The sequence below is a fragment of the Falco biarmicus genome, chromosome 1, assembly GCF_023638135.1.
Source record: "Falco biarmicus isolate bFalBia1 chromosome 1, bFalBia1.pri, whole genome shotgun sequence".
NCBI lineage: Eukaryota > Metazoa > Chordata > Aves > Falconiformes > Falconidae > Falco > Falco biarmicus.
The window spans coordinates 115067290-115082944 of NC_079288.1; the positions used below are offsets into that span (position 1 = coordinate 115067290).

The window sequence follows — 15655 nt, forward strand, 5'->3', positions numbered from 1 at the left end:
TTGAACAGAATCAACTGTTTTTAGAAGGGTTTCAGATGTTTTTTCCACAAACCCGATGATGGATCTGTTTGCAAAACTTCCAACACTAAGCACTGGTTACTATAAAACTTTTCGTGAAATCACTACCATTGGGCTGTGCAGCCTGGCAGAACCAAGATATGTAGCTGAGAGAGGAAAAATTCCTCCCTTTTTAATAGGCTGGAATTTAATTCTATAACAATCCGGCACGCACTTTTTTTAAAAAAAAAAAGCCGTTTGCTGCCGAAGTGATCTGCTGAAAGTTAAAGGTACGTTTGTGCAACTCCTTATAGGCTGAAAAACGGTGTTTATCCTAGTCATCAGAAAATAAGACAGCTTCAGCAAAAGGCACCAAAAAGCAGTCTGTCACCCCCCCCGGCCCCGGTTTCCCATTCGGCCCCCCCCGGGCGGAAGAACGCGCGTGCCCGCCCGCGGCCGGGGGCTCCCAGTGGCGCTGCCGGCGGCCTGCAGGGGGCGCTGCGCAGGAAGCCAAAACCCGCTTCTCCCCAGTTAAATGCCCGTGCCACGCTGCCGGCCGCGCCGGCCTGCTGACGCTGGCCCTCTCCGTTAAAAACTATCAATTAAACAAAACCCCAACAAACAAAACAAAACCCCCTCAAACAAGAAAGCCCACGTCTCCTTCCCCCCCCCCCCCCTTTACTTCTTACATTCCATCTTTTCATACATATTCCCTATATTCCCTTCCAACCAAATGACACCGTTGGCTTGCAGAGTGGGGGGTGAGCAGTAGTTCCTGAGGGGGGCCTGGCAGCCCGGCCCCCCGCCCCCCATCCACATACCCGCCTTTGTAACGGAGGCAGGATCTGGGGTTCCCCCTCGCTCTCGGGCTGCTCTGCCCAGGGCCATACTTTTCCCTTGGTTGGTTGGTGATACAGTAGTGATCGGTGGCCACCAAGAACTGCTCAAGTCGCTTCGCTTCGGTTCTCAAACCAATACAAGAAAAGTTTTAAGGGGGGAGACGTGCCCGTTGGTCCCGAGGCAGGGAAGGTAACGAATTGCAAATTTTATTTGTCCACTGTTATTTTCCATCTCGACATAGTCAGGAATTGTTGCAATAGGGATGAAATTAAAAGCAAATGTGATATTGCTGAGCACTTAAAAGAAGACAAAGACAGCTCTTTACCAGTGTGAGCCGCTTAGAAATAGTATCCTATGCTAATCTGCAGTGGCAGAAATGAAGATGGTTTAAATCAGATCTCATGACTAATGTATGAGTTCCCAATTTTCTTTATTTCCAGCCGCATGGTAGAGAACAAGGGTGTCTCTGGGAGATAATTCTGGTTTATATAGGTGTATTTAAAAAAAAAAAAAAAAAAAGAAAAAAAAAGAATCGGGAGTGCCTCTCTGATAGCGCTAGTTAGGAAACGGCGATCAATTAAACCCGTGCGTGCAATAGCTTTGTCTGCCAAACGGTTTAAAACTAGGTTCCCGGGATGTTATTCTTGATCCATTAATCACCCGCGCTCTATAAGGAGGCAGCCACCGCTCGCTTGGAAAAATGTTCCTGCCCAACGTGTCGTGTTTCTTCTGTTGTTTAAAATAGAAAGTTCAGCCCCGTGTCTGGGAGGCACAGGGCTCCGCGCTCTGTTTGCATTCATTATGCAACAGTTGACACAGAAGGGAAACACGGCACACGCCGCCCCGCCGCGGCTGCAGCCTCCCGCCGCCGCCGGCCCCTCGGGCGCTGCCTCCCGCCCGCCCCCCCCGCCCCCCGCAGCCGCCGGCCCCAGCGCCACCCCCGGCGACCGGGGAGGGGGCTCTCGGGCGCCGCTGCCCCCCGCCGCCGCCCCGCCGAGCTCCGGCCCGCCGCGCAGCCCAGCCGCCGGGCCCGGCGCCGCGACCGCCCCGTCTCGCCGGCCCTCGCCCCGCCTGCCCCGGCGCGCAGTGGGGCGGCGCGGGGAGCCCCGGCGGGCGGCGAGGGGGTGCCCCGGGGGCGGCAGGTGACGGAGCCCCGCGCCGCTCCCCGCCGCGCCGCCGCCCCGCGCCTGCGGGCACCCCCCGCGCCGGGCGGGAGCGCAGCGGCGGGGGGGGAGCGCCATGTCCGCTCCTGCTGGGCGACGTCCGTGCCGGGTTTTGCACCTTGTCCCCGGGCCTGCCTCACGGCCTGGAGGAGCTGCCGCCGCTGCCGCCGCCGCCGCCGCTGCTGCTGCGGTGTTTACTGAGCGCTCCTGTCCTGATATCACTCCGCTGGCATGGAGGAGGAGGAGGTGGAGGAGGAGAGCATTTGATCATTGTGATGGTGGCAGGAGGAGCAGCAGCAAGCAAAGCAGAGCAAAGCGTTAGGCTGTCTCAGCTCGGCGTTTTGCAAAGACTTCAGAGCTCTACTTTTTTTTCCAGCTCGGCCCGGATTGTTCATGTGTTTACTTCCCCCAGCCCGAGGATTTGCTATTTAGGTTCCTGTTGAAATGCAACTGAGCAGCCAAAGTACTTTGCGAACACGGTGCGGCATAAACACCCAAACTTTTTTCTAGAAGGAAAATACAATAAGCAAGCGGCTTTGCCTGTCTCTTGATGCCGGGGAGTGCGAGTGAGTGTGCCGTGTGTGCCCGGCGTGTGCCTGTGCTTGGATGTGTGTGCGCGAACGTGCGTGTGAACGGGGGTGTGTGTGTATGTGTGTGCATGTGCCGGGGCGCGTGTGTTTCTCTTTATACATGGGGAGAGAAGGCTTTTGGCAAAATCGCCGGAAATCTCATGGAATCTATTTTGAAATAATGGATTATAAAAAAGAAAAAGGAGGAAAGGAACTGGTCTGATATTTCCTGGAGTTTGCTACCCGAATTGCTGCTGTTTAGTTTGTTGTGCTGCTTTCCCCCCCCCCACCCCTTTTTTTTTTTTGTGTGTGTGTTTGTTGGTTGTGTTGCCGGTGATAACCTTTTAGCACCTTCTCTCTTTATTTCCCTCCTCCCCCCCCCCCCCCTTTTTTTTTTTTTTTTTTTTTTTTAATGTTTTGGAGCTTCTCGAGAGGGATTGGCTGGGGGGAAAGAGAAACATTTGCTTGGGATCGCTGTTTCCCTGATACATGGTGGTGCCCCCTCCCCCCCCCCCCCCCCCTCCGGTTCTCTAAAAAGTATCCCATCAGGACCCCGGAGAAGACTGTGTGTGTGTGAAGGGTAGGATAAAAAGTTCTTCCAAAATAGTGTGCACGGGGAAGAGGATGGGGGATTTTGCAGCCCCCGCTGCCGCCGCGAATGGCAGCAGTATCTGCATCAACAATAACCTGAACAGCAGCCTCGGCGGGGCTGGCGGTGCCGGTATCGGGGTTAACAGCACTCCCCACGGTCCTCCTGCCGCCGCTCCCGGTAACAATAACGCTAATAGCGGCGGCATTCCCAAGCACAGCACGGTGGTGGAGCGGCTGAGGCAGCGCATCGAGGGCTGCCGGCGGCACCATGTCAACTGCGAGAGCAGGTACCAGCAAGCCCAGGCGGAGCAGCTGGAGCTGGAGCGCAGGGACACGGTGAGCCTCTACCAGCGGACCCTGGAGCAGAGGGCCAAGAAAACGGGCACCGGCGGCGGCGGCAGCAAGCAGCAGCATCAGAGCAAACAGCAGCAAGATGCCGAGCCTGCCGCGGCGGAGCAGAGGAACCACACTCTGATCATGGTAAGGGGATGCGGGCCGGGGGGGTCGCTGTCCGCTCCGGGTCGCTCGCGGGGATGAGCTGGAGGTCGCCCCCGTTTGTTTGCCGGAGGGGGCCGGCGCTCGGCTCAACTTTGGCGGCGGCAGGGCCGCGGGCAGGCAGGGCGAGCGGGGCGGGGGGCTGCCGGGCGGCTTCGCAACTTCTCACGGGCGGGGGGAAGCCGACAAACTTTCCCCGCACCCAGCCTCTTTCAGAAGGGAAGAGCTGCCCCGGGGGAGAGGGCAGGAGCGGCGCCGGGCGTGCGCCGTGGGCTGCCGAAAGCCGCAGGAGGGTTTTGTGTGCGTGTGCGTGTTTCGCGACGACTTTTCGCGCGGGGGGCGTGCGGGCCCCGCGGCCCCACACCCGCTGCGGGTCCCGCCGGGGAGGAAGGTGCAGGCTGGCTGCGCAGGGCGGCTGCAGGAAAAAGTTGGGCAGGTTTCTCGCCTGGGCGGCCCCGACGTGCAGGAGCCCGGCTCCCCACCCGAGCAGCGGCTCTTGCTGAACCGCTTCCTAAAGTTTGCTTGGGTTTTAAGGAGCGTAGCGACGGGGGGGTGGGGGGGAAGGGGGCGGGGGCTGAGCCGGTCGGAGCGTAGCGGCAAGTAGGAAGCGGAGTTTCCCACTCCCAGGTTGCACCGATGATAAATAATAAAAGGAGGTGCGGGGGGAGCCGGGCCCCGCGCTCCGTCTGAGCCTTATTTAAAGCAGGTCGCGGCCGGCTACCGCTCCCGTGGGTGCCGCTCGCCGCGGCCGTCGGGGGCAAGCGGGCGGCTCTGCCGCGGGGGCGACGCGTGTGTGTCCTGAGGCGCCCCCCCGGCCGTGCCGTGCCGTGCCGTGCCGTGCCTGGGGTGCCCGGCGCTCGGGGGCGGGCACGGGGCAGCTGGGTCTTCGCCGTCTGCCGTGCGCACAATGGGCGGTGGAGAGCGGCGGGGAGGGAGGGAGGGAGGGAGGGGAGGTGCGATGGCAGCATGTGGTTTACAAGCCTCGCACGTCCCTCCCTCTCGCCCTCCCCTGCTGCGCGGGGCGGTGCGGAAGGGTCCCGCAGGGCGGCAGCTGCCGCCGGCCCCCGCGTGGGGGGGGTCTCGGTGACAAAGCGGCGGGGAGGCGGCCGTCCCGGCGGCGGCTGTTCCCTGCGCGCAGCCCCGCGGGCAGCACCCTTCCCCGCCACCCCTCGCTGTCCTACCGGGCGCTTTGTCCGCCCCACAGCCCCGCTGCCTCCCTTGGGGGGGTGGGGGGGGGGGGTGGGGGGGGTAGGGGGGCGAGGAGGCGGCGATCGCTTCGCCAGCAGCAAACAAAAGCCGAGCGCAGCCCCCGCCTCCCGCCTCGCCGCTCGGGAGCGGGGCCCGGCTGCCGCCGCCCCCCCGCCGGAGGCCGCCCCGGCAGCACGGCGGAACCCCCGGGCACGCCGGCCGGCGGCGGGGAGCGGACGGAGAAGAGCGGGGCGGAGAGGAGAGAGGAGCAGAGCCACACAAAGCGGCGGGGTGTCTCTGTGTGTGTGTGTGTGTGTTGCTTGGCAAACAGGAAGCAGAAGAACCTCACTGACATCTTGTCGCTTTCCTGGCGTTACCAGCGAGGCACAACCACGTTTCTGCCCCTCATCGCGCCTTTCCGCAGGGCCGCGGCCCTCACACCGGCTGCCCGCGCCGCCGTGCCTTGCCTTCCTCACAGCTGCGCCCGGCATCAGGCTCCATCGGCGGGGACTGCCCTTTGCCAGCCAAACCGGCCTCAAATCCCTTTTCACATCCCGTGCTGTTTCCACAAGAGCCGGGAAATGGGCTGGAGGCTGAGGAGACCCCGAGATTGCTTGGCTCCAAGGGCGGCATCGCGGTGTGCTGTGTGCCCGTCCAGCTCCGGAGCAGCCGGCGTGCTTCCAGCCCTTGCTGGTGGTGGGCCAGCCTTTCCCTTCTCAAACCCAGGCGCTAAAAGCCGGGATTTACTGGTTAACTGGCTCATTTGTTGGCCTATCCCTTGAAGATCCAGGGCAGATACACAAAGCCATGCTATAATGTGAAAGTTGTGGAAACAAAGTAACAAAAGAAGGAAATGCAGTTAGGTCTCCGCTATTATTAATTCGTTGCAGCTTGGGACACTTGAAGAGTTAAGAGTAGCCCAATTAAAAAGGGTAGTTTGCCATGTAATTAATCTTAACTGAATTTTTGTGCTAGTGTTCGTGCTCTTAGCATGTACTTGATGTGCGCTATGCTTTTCATCTTAAAAAGGCAAATTATAATACTTTATAAAGAAAGACCCGTTTCCATCAACTTTTTTTTTTTTTTTAAGAAAGGGTACACAAAGGTTGCCGAAAAATTTAGAAACATCATCTGCTTTGTTTCACTTGTAGAGTAGTGATTATGATTTTTATCTAATGTCTAAGAACAGTAAGGAACATCCATGGGTACATGAAAGTAATACTTAAGACCTGAGAAATTGCTCCTTTTAAAGCAATTGAAAAGTACTTTATTTGAGACATTTATGCTTTTTATAGTACAAAAAAACCCCAAACACTCAAAACTTCTTCATTTCTAGCAATCATAACAGTTTGGTAAGTTTCACTGTTTATCTGCGTCTTTTACCAAAACAGTTCAACTTTATATAACATTTTAGTTTGGCGTGAGAAAACAGTAAACTACATCTTGGGGTTTTCTCCCTATATTTATTCTCTGTAAAATAATAATTTATTATTAAACTCCAGCTGAGTGGTTTACAGTGGAACAGTGGATCTGCTACTGCTTCACTCTTCATACAAAAGCATTATTAAATTCTTCCCTCAGATTATTAAACAACACAATTTGGAAATGAAGTAGTCAGGATTACATGACAACAAATACAATGAGGCTAGGAAGAAATACTGCTTCTAATTCTTTTTTTATCAGGCCAAATCAAAGGAAAGCAGTATCTGTGTGTGTGTGTCCCTTTCCAAACTGAGAGATGCTGAGAAGGAAAGGACATGTCTGCTGGGTCGAGGCAGCCGGTCACCCAAAAAAACCCTCTCAGAGGCTGGTGCTGGGACACGTGCTGAGGTGCCCTTCAGCAAGCTGGGTAAAAATGTCCTTAGAAGATGGTTATTTAAAGACATGCGCTCTGATTTTCTTCATTTGACGGAGTACAAACTATCCAGTCTGTACAATGCTCCTTGTCGCCACCCCCACAGTTTACACCCTCACTCCCTGAGTTCATTAAAGGGATTATGCAGTTTCCACTGTTTAGGGCTCTGTCAACTGACAAGCAGTTATCAATGGGAGCCTTTTTTCAAAAAGGGATGTAGGAGCATAGGCTTGGCTGTATTTCATGAATTGCTGATCTACTCTGAATTTGCGTCTTGTTATAGACCAAGTTTTCACTTGCTGAATTTTGAAATATCTGGATTTACAACTATTTCAACCTCTTCTACTTGAGAAGAACAGTGGGCTTCAGAACTAGTTTGCTGCCATACAGGCATTGATTGGGACATGCATAAAAATCAGAAGTGTTTATAAATGTCTGGGAGGAGTTCCCCTCCGCCCACCCCCCGCCCCAGTGCAACCTGGCAAAAGCCAAAGTTGTTTTCCATGCCTTTGAGTTGGATTATTAGAATGCTGTACCAGCTTGGTTTTCAAAGGAAGTGTTGGGAAAATTTGCAGTCCATCCAAAACTCTGCTGCTCATCTTCGGACTGGTTCCAGGAAATATCAACACATTATTTCAGTTCTTTGGTTCTTTGTGAGCTAATCTGCCTTCTTGTTTCCTCCTTGCAGTGCAAGAGTCTTCTGGCTCTGCATCCATGTTACCGTGTGTGGTTCAGAGAGATTGTGTGTGTATACACACATACATAAAATAAATAATAAATAATGTATATTTAGCATATAATAAATAGCCAAGTATATAATATATAGCCAAATATATAATAAATACTGCAAGTTATATCAGCTGTTTCTTATCCCTGTCACTGCTGTTCTTACTGTGCATTTTTTGTCATTTTTTTGTTCAATGAAACACCATGTCTGTAGTTACCATATCGACCTTCTAATCATGTTCATTTACATCTGAGCTCTACTGTGAAGTATAAAGGGGCTGGAGCTACTTTTTCCTATTTTAAAACTTTAAGAGACTTTTCTTGTTTGCATCATTATGGGTTTGATAGCTACTGTCATACTGACATTTCTAACCCTAAAACAAGCCTCAAGAAATTGGAGTTTTACACACCATAAACCTAAATTGTTATTTAGATCACTGAAATTAGTGACGGAAGTCAAATGACCTATTAGATCATCTCTTCTGTTCCCCTGCCAAAGCATACTATGCCAATTCAGAATTAGTTTAAAGTTAGAGAAAACGCGGCTGGCAAACACAGTATTTTCCAATACCACTTTTTACCCATCCTGGGCTCATGCAGTGCCTCATGGAAGTTAATGATCACATTGCCCTTCTACTTGAGGGAAGGGAGATGGGCAGGCCAGCCCCTTCAGCTTGCTTGGTGTAGGGACAGAATGACATGTTCAGAATTACAGAAATCTGGTTATCTCTCTTCCTTGTTAGCTGATATTCCACCACAGAGAAGTAGTTCCCTCCTCTCCCACAGTCTCTCCTTTTCTGTTGAAAAAGATATCCGGAGTGAAAAGTGTAACTTCTTAATTTGTCTTAGTGATTCATGGATAATGTTGTTAATGAAACTGAGTGCTGAAGAATGCTGTCAGTCTTATGAGTAGTTTTTTAAAGCTTACACCTGCTTTATTTAATGTGTACCTGTGTGTATAAACATGCACATTTCTTGCATTCTTTCTTGTGTAATATTGCCATTCAACTTACTTTGCAGGTTCTGAGTTCATCAGTTACGCTATAGGAAATGTCTGTTTCTCTAGCACAGCAAAGACGAAAGATGATTTTTCAGCTGCTTCTTTTTATTTTCCACAAGAGGTCAAATACTGTAGTCCTTAGTCATGCCTGATGACTAAGTAGGATTAAGCCTCTCTTCAGTTAATAAGCTATGCCTGATCTTGCTCACACTGGGGTAAAGTCAGTAGTAAATGCAAAACTGGGATGATACTAGAATTAAATCCCAGGCCAGCAATGCTCCTTCTTTTTCATACGCATCATAGAAGGAGTCATCGTGTAACCCTTGTTATTTAGCTCTTCCTATAAGGGTGGATCTCTGTGTCTTTTCTTATTCCACACCCTCTCCCATTTTTCTTCTCCTTTTCATACCAACTCACGCTTGATGCTCCGGTGTGATTACTGTCCTTTAGAACAAGGAGGTTTTGTGTTGACCTCCTTTTGCAGCTAGTCAGCACAATAGGTTTCAGTTTAGCAAACTGAGAAGAATGGAGACTCTTCAAGCACTACTAGCCTCTAATGACCGTTGTATGCTCTGATAGAAATTGTGTCTCTTTAGAAGATCGTGGGTTGGGTTATTATGAACCATAGCTGGAGCAGGGCAAGTTGTATTTTGGCATAGGTTAGCCAGTCATCGTGAAATATAAGCTTCAGATTGACTATATAGCATGTGCTGAAAATCCTGCAGTGAAGTCCTAGGCCCCGTCAAGTCCAGGAAGAACAACTTTGGCTGGAACATGTCCAAAACTCCTTCTGCTCATGCAGAGCCAAAAATATTACCATGTGGTTGTGTTAGGACAATCGGTTGCATTTAGGTTAACCTAAACTTCCCGTAACTTGGCCTAAAGCTTAAGGCTTCACAAGTGGCTTGGGCTGGTGCAAACCTGAGCTGCCGCCACTGAGGAAGCCTCATCTTTCATGCCCTTGTCAGTGGCCATATTTTCTTGCTGCCTCCCTTTGCTAATGCTAGCCCTTGCCTCGTGTACCTCCGTGGCCAGCTGGTTCACCGTGCAGGTAGGGAGGACAGGCCCGTTTCTTTCTTCTTGGTTAGTTTTCAGCTGGATTGCATCCACCATTTGTTTGACTGTCCCTCCCATAGGCAGCACGGTCTTACAACACCTTAATCCTCTTGTGAAACTTCACCCTTATCCCAGGATAAACATCTAGGACCTATTAGTTAAAACATGCTGGCCTGGTAGCGTACATTTTACCTGAGCTAAGTAACACCTGGTGTCAGTGCACATGGTTCCATTCCTGAATACAGATGCTGAAACAGGGAAGGCTGTAAGTAGCAAAGGAGTCAGAGTTAATTTTTACTTAAACACTTGCATATATACGATATTTGTTTGCATGTTACTCTCATATTTATAATTCGTGGGGGAAAGGTGCTTTGGATTAGCAGGGGTTTAAGAACGGGTCTGACAGCCAGGAACTGCTGACTGGAATCCTTGGAGTGTGTTGTTTTGTGAGTTGAAATGTGAGGTACCATCTCTGACTGAAGTTACGAACCTGTAATCAGTTTTCTAGCTGGGATCTCACGGGCTGTTCAATTAAGCAACGTACTTGTACATTCAGTGGGAATTTGGGAGTCTTAGCAACTTGAAGTATTTATTTTCCTAGTTTGTCGGTGAGTCACAAAATCATGTAACTTTGATTACGCTTTTGCTTCCCCCTCACACACTTCACTTTCACAATGTTTGTAGCTCAAAAGTCATCATAGACTGCCCTTGTTTGCTTTTTGAGTACTTGAAACCCAGTTTCATAGGGGTTAAGAGAAAATGTCTTTTTAAACTTGCAGCAGTTAATAAGATAGCAGCTGCTGAAATTTTGTGCTTACAGGAAGGGGCTGAGCTGCCTTCTTTCGAGACTTCCCTCTTTTGTATTTATTTTGTTTGCCACCACATACCGTTAAAATTGGCAAGGAGATAAGAATACTTTAATCTTTAGCTAGACCTGAGAGAAGTGTGTCCGCCCATCGGAACTCTGAATTTTCCATATGTTTGTGTAACTGCTCAGGCTAATGCTGCAGTGCTGTTGGTAGCATAGATGATCTATTGATGTTTGCCTGCTGTCAGTTCTGCACAGCCACAGCATACATGGAGTAGGAAAGAGGTTTGAATTTATGACTTTCAGAATAACTAAGCTAATAAACAGAAAGACCGACAGCTCAAGGATTTTCTTTCACATATTTGTTTTTTATCAAGGCCACTTTCTGTAAGGTCTTCATATAGGGCTCTATAGTGTTCTGTAAGGTCTTCATACAGGGCTCTGTAGCATTCTGTGAGGTTCTCGGCTTTCAGCAACAGAAGCCCGGTGGAGTTGCATTTTAGCTGATTGAAGGTGGGGCTGCTGGGCTGTGCCTCTTCCCCTCCTCCCTTCTTCATACTTCAGTCTCCTCCCTACATTGCTTTAGCTATGTGCCATACAGGAGCGTTTGGGGTTTAATAAAACCATTCAACTTCATTTTTCTCTGGTCTTTAGATTTAGAGGAACGGCTGTTAGGCACTGCAGTGAAGGTGTGGCTTTTCTGCCCTGTCTTTCTGCTGCTTGTGAAAATCTCAGTTCAGAAAGTCCTTGGATATTATGTACCTAGGTAAAGAGCAGAGAGTTGGTCCTTAACCTTATCCTTACCCTTGCTCTGACCCCAGGCGTTATCACAACAAGAAGCCAATACGCCTATGTATGTGTGTTTATATAAACCAGTACCCATACATATACAATGGTTTTCAAACTGCACTGCAAGGCAAAGTGAAAGAATTCATGATTGGCGATCGGTTTTTGATGGCAAAAGGGGATGTACTCGTCCGGTAAGTTTAAGAACTACTGATACGCACCCATTTTCTGTACTTTCAGCCTCTTTCCTTTAGCTTGTATCTAACCCACAGTGATGTTTTGGCACGTCTTCATTGTATTTGGTCTAAAGGAGGAAGGGAGGTAGTTATGGCAGATGAGATGCTGGTAGAGTTCTGGAAAGTATTGGAATTTTTTAATTGTTTAAGATATTTCCTTGCATTAAGGAGGATAGACCAGCATTTTGCCAGAGGAGAAATTGTAGCATTTCCTACCACTTCTGTTTATGCATTTTTGCAAAGTCTAGTATATTTTGGTTACAGACTGTCTAGTATTTGAGGAAATTATTTTAAAATACAGCTGCCTTAGCTGGAAGTAGTTGTCTTTAGGCTGTTAAAAAGATTGTTAGATTTCAGCTGTGATTTTTGCTGCTGTTTGTTTTTGTCTCCAAAGCTGGTGGCTGTTGCTCTGACTTCTCTGGATTGCATTCCAGTGCATAACAGGCAGCATAGGGAAAACTACTACTGACATTAAATAACTGATTTTTAATGATTTTTTTGGCAAGCAGTATCTCTCTATTCATTACACATTATTTTTAGTTGTCACTGCAGCAGGTCATGCAGCTTTGAAGGCTTTAGTGGACTCCTACAGAAGACTGTAGACCTCTGTAACTGAGCGGTGGCCACATTGTTTGAGCTCCAAATTGGCTGAAGCGTTCTGGCCTGTAATCCGTGGCTGGGTATGAAGTGATGGTTCAAAATGATCTGTAGGTCCTTCTATTACAGCACGTTCCTGGGCTGAGCTTGCAGTGTTTGCATTCCAGTAAAAGTGGGGATACCATGCTGAGGTTGTAGTACTATCTTTTTTTCTAATTTGTAGACTGCAAGGTTACTGAAGGGCTGGATTGCTGCAGTTTTGAAAATTCACCTGAGAGAATTTGGCTTTCCATTTTTTTCACCCCAAAGGAGTTGACTGGGGCTTATTTTTTCTAACCCATTTTAATCCATAGTGCACGTCATGCAAAACAAACCAAAAATAGCTCTTTATTTTCTTTCCTCCATTTCAATTACAACAAAGCAAACCAAAAAACTGTGTTCACACTAGGGTTTACTGCCCTTCTTACTGACGTTTTTGTTGTGGGAAATGCCAGCGGTGGGTAGGGATAATGGAGATTTGTGAATGTAGAATAGCAAAACCAAAATTGATTTTGACTAGTGGAGTTAAAAGCTTCACCTCTCCCTCACCTATTACTGTGATAAAGGTTATAGCAGTCTAGTTACAGCCAGAGAGGGGTTCTGGGAAGTTTGCATAGACCATCTTTCTTTACAGCTGCTACAGATACTTGATAGATATATCTATATATCTATACCGTATAGATACGGTATTTTGTGGGTTTCATTTTGTGTCAAAATACAAAGTATCTTGGAAAAGTGATTCCTCAGGAACAGCAAACTCGTCTCTTACTCTCTTTTTACTGTGAAATTTCACACCGCTTTGAGCCGGTGGTAAGAACACATGATGTTTACCTGTCTTTTAAGTAGTTTATCCAAATGAAACACCTGCATTCTCATAGCACACTGCATACAATACAGGAACTTTATTATGTAGGTACTGAAAACTATTATAGTCTCTGGAAAACCTAGCTGGTTAACCTCTTTTATGGTCTCTTCATGTGTTACTGCCTTAGGGTTAGTTAGATGAGGCAGCTAAAGCAAGTTAACAATTTGCTGCTATTAAATGGGGTGGTCTCCTCCTCCTTCTTCTTTCCCCTCTGTGCTGCAGTCCTGTACTTCTGCTGGTGCTGCTCTGGTGAGCCCATCTGTGGCACTTGGCTAGCGGGAAAATCACCTGCCTGGGAGAAAAACAGGGTTGATTTTTTGGCAGAAGGTGAAGTTACACGGTGGTGCCAGGGAAGAGGGAATAGAGGAAAGAGAAGGCAGAAGGTACCACGTCAGCAAAGCTGCGAAATAAGCTCTGCCTGTGACTGTGGCCTTGTCCTAGGCGCAGCTCCCAGCTGAGAGCCTGGTAGCTGTGGGACATTGCTGGCCTTAACTGGGGACTGAAATACTGAAGCAGTTTATGGAACACCAGGCAGAGCGGTGTTAGAAGTGTCTTTGGGAATGCTGATGTGGTTACTCGTAAGGATGAGGTGATGATCCAAGGAGGCTGAGAGGAATATCTTTGCACCCCAATCTAGTCTAAAGAAGACATCGTGTTGGCCACAGTGTGGACTTGTTTCAGGTAGGTGACCACTGTCCTTCGGGGGCTGGGTGTGTGTGTGTGGGGGGGGGGGGCGGAGAATAAATGCCTGTGTTCGTATTTCTTTTGTTTCCTAATTTCCTTCTGAAAATTGCTAAGCTTTGTTTATGTCTTCTTGGTAAAACTAGGAAAAACATGCTCTTTTGCTTGATCTTTACAGCATGGTAATTGTATTTTTTTCAGACTAGTCAGGTGTTTATGCTTATTTTAATTCCATGTAGAATAATAAACTGGGAAAAATTATTATGAGAGGCCCATGTAACAGGTATTGCCATTCATGGAATGTGATACCTTGACTTACGTAGAGGACTTGAGGTAATAGGTGAGCTGCTGTGTCCAAGATAAAGGCACTTGCACGTAGTTTTACTTTCCTTCTATCTGAATCCGACTCCAGGCAGTATGATGATAACTTTTTATTCAAGTAGTCCAGGAAAAATATCACAGATGGAGCAACTTCTGCCAACTTTGCTTTGTAATAGGAGAATTAATTAAGATGATGTAAACTGTAATTCTCTGAATGGATTTTTCCTGAAGTTGTACTTTGAATGCTTATTAGTTAGGTGATTTAGCTGATTTTTTAAGTAAGTTAGTGATGGGAGGTTCAGTGGGGGTTGTTTTGTTTGTTTGGGATTTTTTGTTTGTTTGTTTTTCCCTCCTTTCTCAGATGTTTTATTTCAGAATTAGCTCGCTTGTTACAATCCAACCTGTTAGCACAACAGGTAACAACTCTATTAGCAATATTGGTATTTCTAACACAGCATGTTCCATATGTCAAGTTTCTGTAGTGGTTGCTTGAGAAGGTATTGTTTCTGGTTTCAAAATTATTTACTTCCCAAATCTGTGACTTACCTGTTGTGGATAATGAACACCTGGTGAACATATGTTGCAAAGTCACATAAAGAGATAGTTTATCGGAACAGATTTGGACTGGCCAGTGTGCCCGTAAATGTGACAGCAGGAGCGAATTGTGCTGGTCACCTCAAATAGCAGTAGAATATGTACAAATTTTACTTGATAGTAAATAAATACTTTAGAGTATTTATACATAATACATAGTAAAGAAATACTTTACTCCAAAGTACTTCACCTCATCTTTTTCCTTGTTTCTAGAATGTGCTTTTTTTAATATATAAAAGTAAGAAAAGCTTTTTTCTGAGCTCTTAATTTGCAAACTTAGTTTTTTGTAAATGTAGGAAAATAACTGAGGCCAGTAAGTGAAAAACAATGACTAAATAATATACACATACACGGGGCTCTGCAGAGGAACATAGCATAAACAAATTTATATAAAATATTTCATAGTATTCAGAGATGCACTTTTTTTACAAATATACAATTTTTACATGCTTTAAGATTCAACATTTAAACTGGGAATTGAATCCTTCCTGTTGTGAAAGAGGGAAACCAAATGCCTACAGCTGTATAAAACTTCTATTAGTGTGATATCAAATATAAACGGGTTTTTTACTAGACAAGTTCCATATACTATTAATTTTATGATGCACATTGACAGAGTTTTTGCAAGAATTCACTTTGGGTAGGATCTTTTTCTTTTGCTCTCGGTTTAATTGGTTGGAGGGGTTGTGGAGGGGTTTTTTTTGGCTTTTTTTTTCTGTTCTTGTTGGGGTTTTTTTTGGTTGGTTATGCCTGTTTCTGCTTTAAAAGGTAGAATGCCAAGTATAGTTCTCCTAGTGGAGAAGGATTATTAGCCCGAGTGGAGAGGAGAGTCAAATGTACTTCTTGTTGCGGTTATCACAGTTTTGTAGCTATCTGGATACTGCCCTTGGAGGTTGTGTGTTGCAGCAGTTGTGCTCAGGTGTAGATCATGATACGGCTGCCTTCCTAAGGCCAGGGAGTGGGGTTGTCTTGAAAATAAGGGTCCTGTTTTCGGTCGCTTGTATTTTCAAAGCTGTTTTTTCTTAGTTGGAAACCTGGGGAGAAATTTGCCTAAAGTGGTGTCCTTATTTAGTCTGAGAATTAGATTGGGGGTGCGGTGGGGGGTGAACCTACTGTTTTCCCTGCTTTTTTAGGAAGTTCTTGAAACCATTACAATGAGAAACTGTAGTACGCATGAATTCCATGTTGTGGGCTGCCGTTTGTGGTCCCTCTAGCAGGAGTGGAACTAGAGAGGAGAGGGAGATCAGC

At 47.7% G+C, this 15655-nt stretch overlaps 1 protein-coding gene across 2 annotated transcripts in view; it reads left to right on the top strand.

Moving 5' to 3' along the window:
• Window positions 1-1052: 1052 nt before the first annotated feature.
• Window positions 1053-15655, top strand: part of MAML3 (mastermind like transcriptional coactivator 3) — a 252475-nt gene continuing 237872 nt past the window's right edge. The window contains exon 1 of one of the 2 annotated variants that reach the window (XM_056321819.1): window positions 1053-3640. In XM_056321819.1, coding sequence (XP_056177794.1) covers window positions 3194-3640 — 447 coding nt within the window. In that variant the 5' untranslated portion in view covers window positions 1053-3193. The remainder of the gene's footprint in view (window positions 3641-15655) is intronic. The other variant, XM_056321811.1, reaches the window with a different exon arrangement.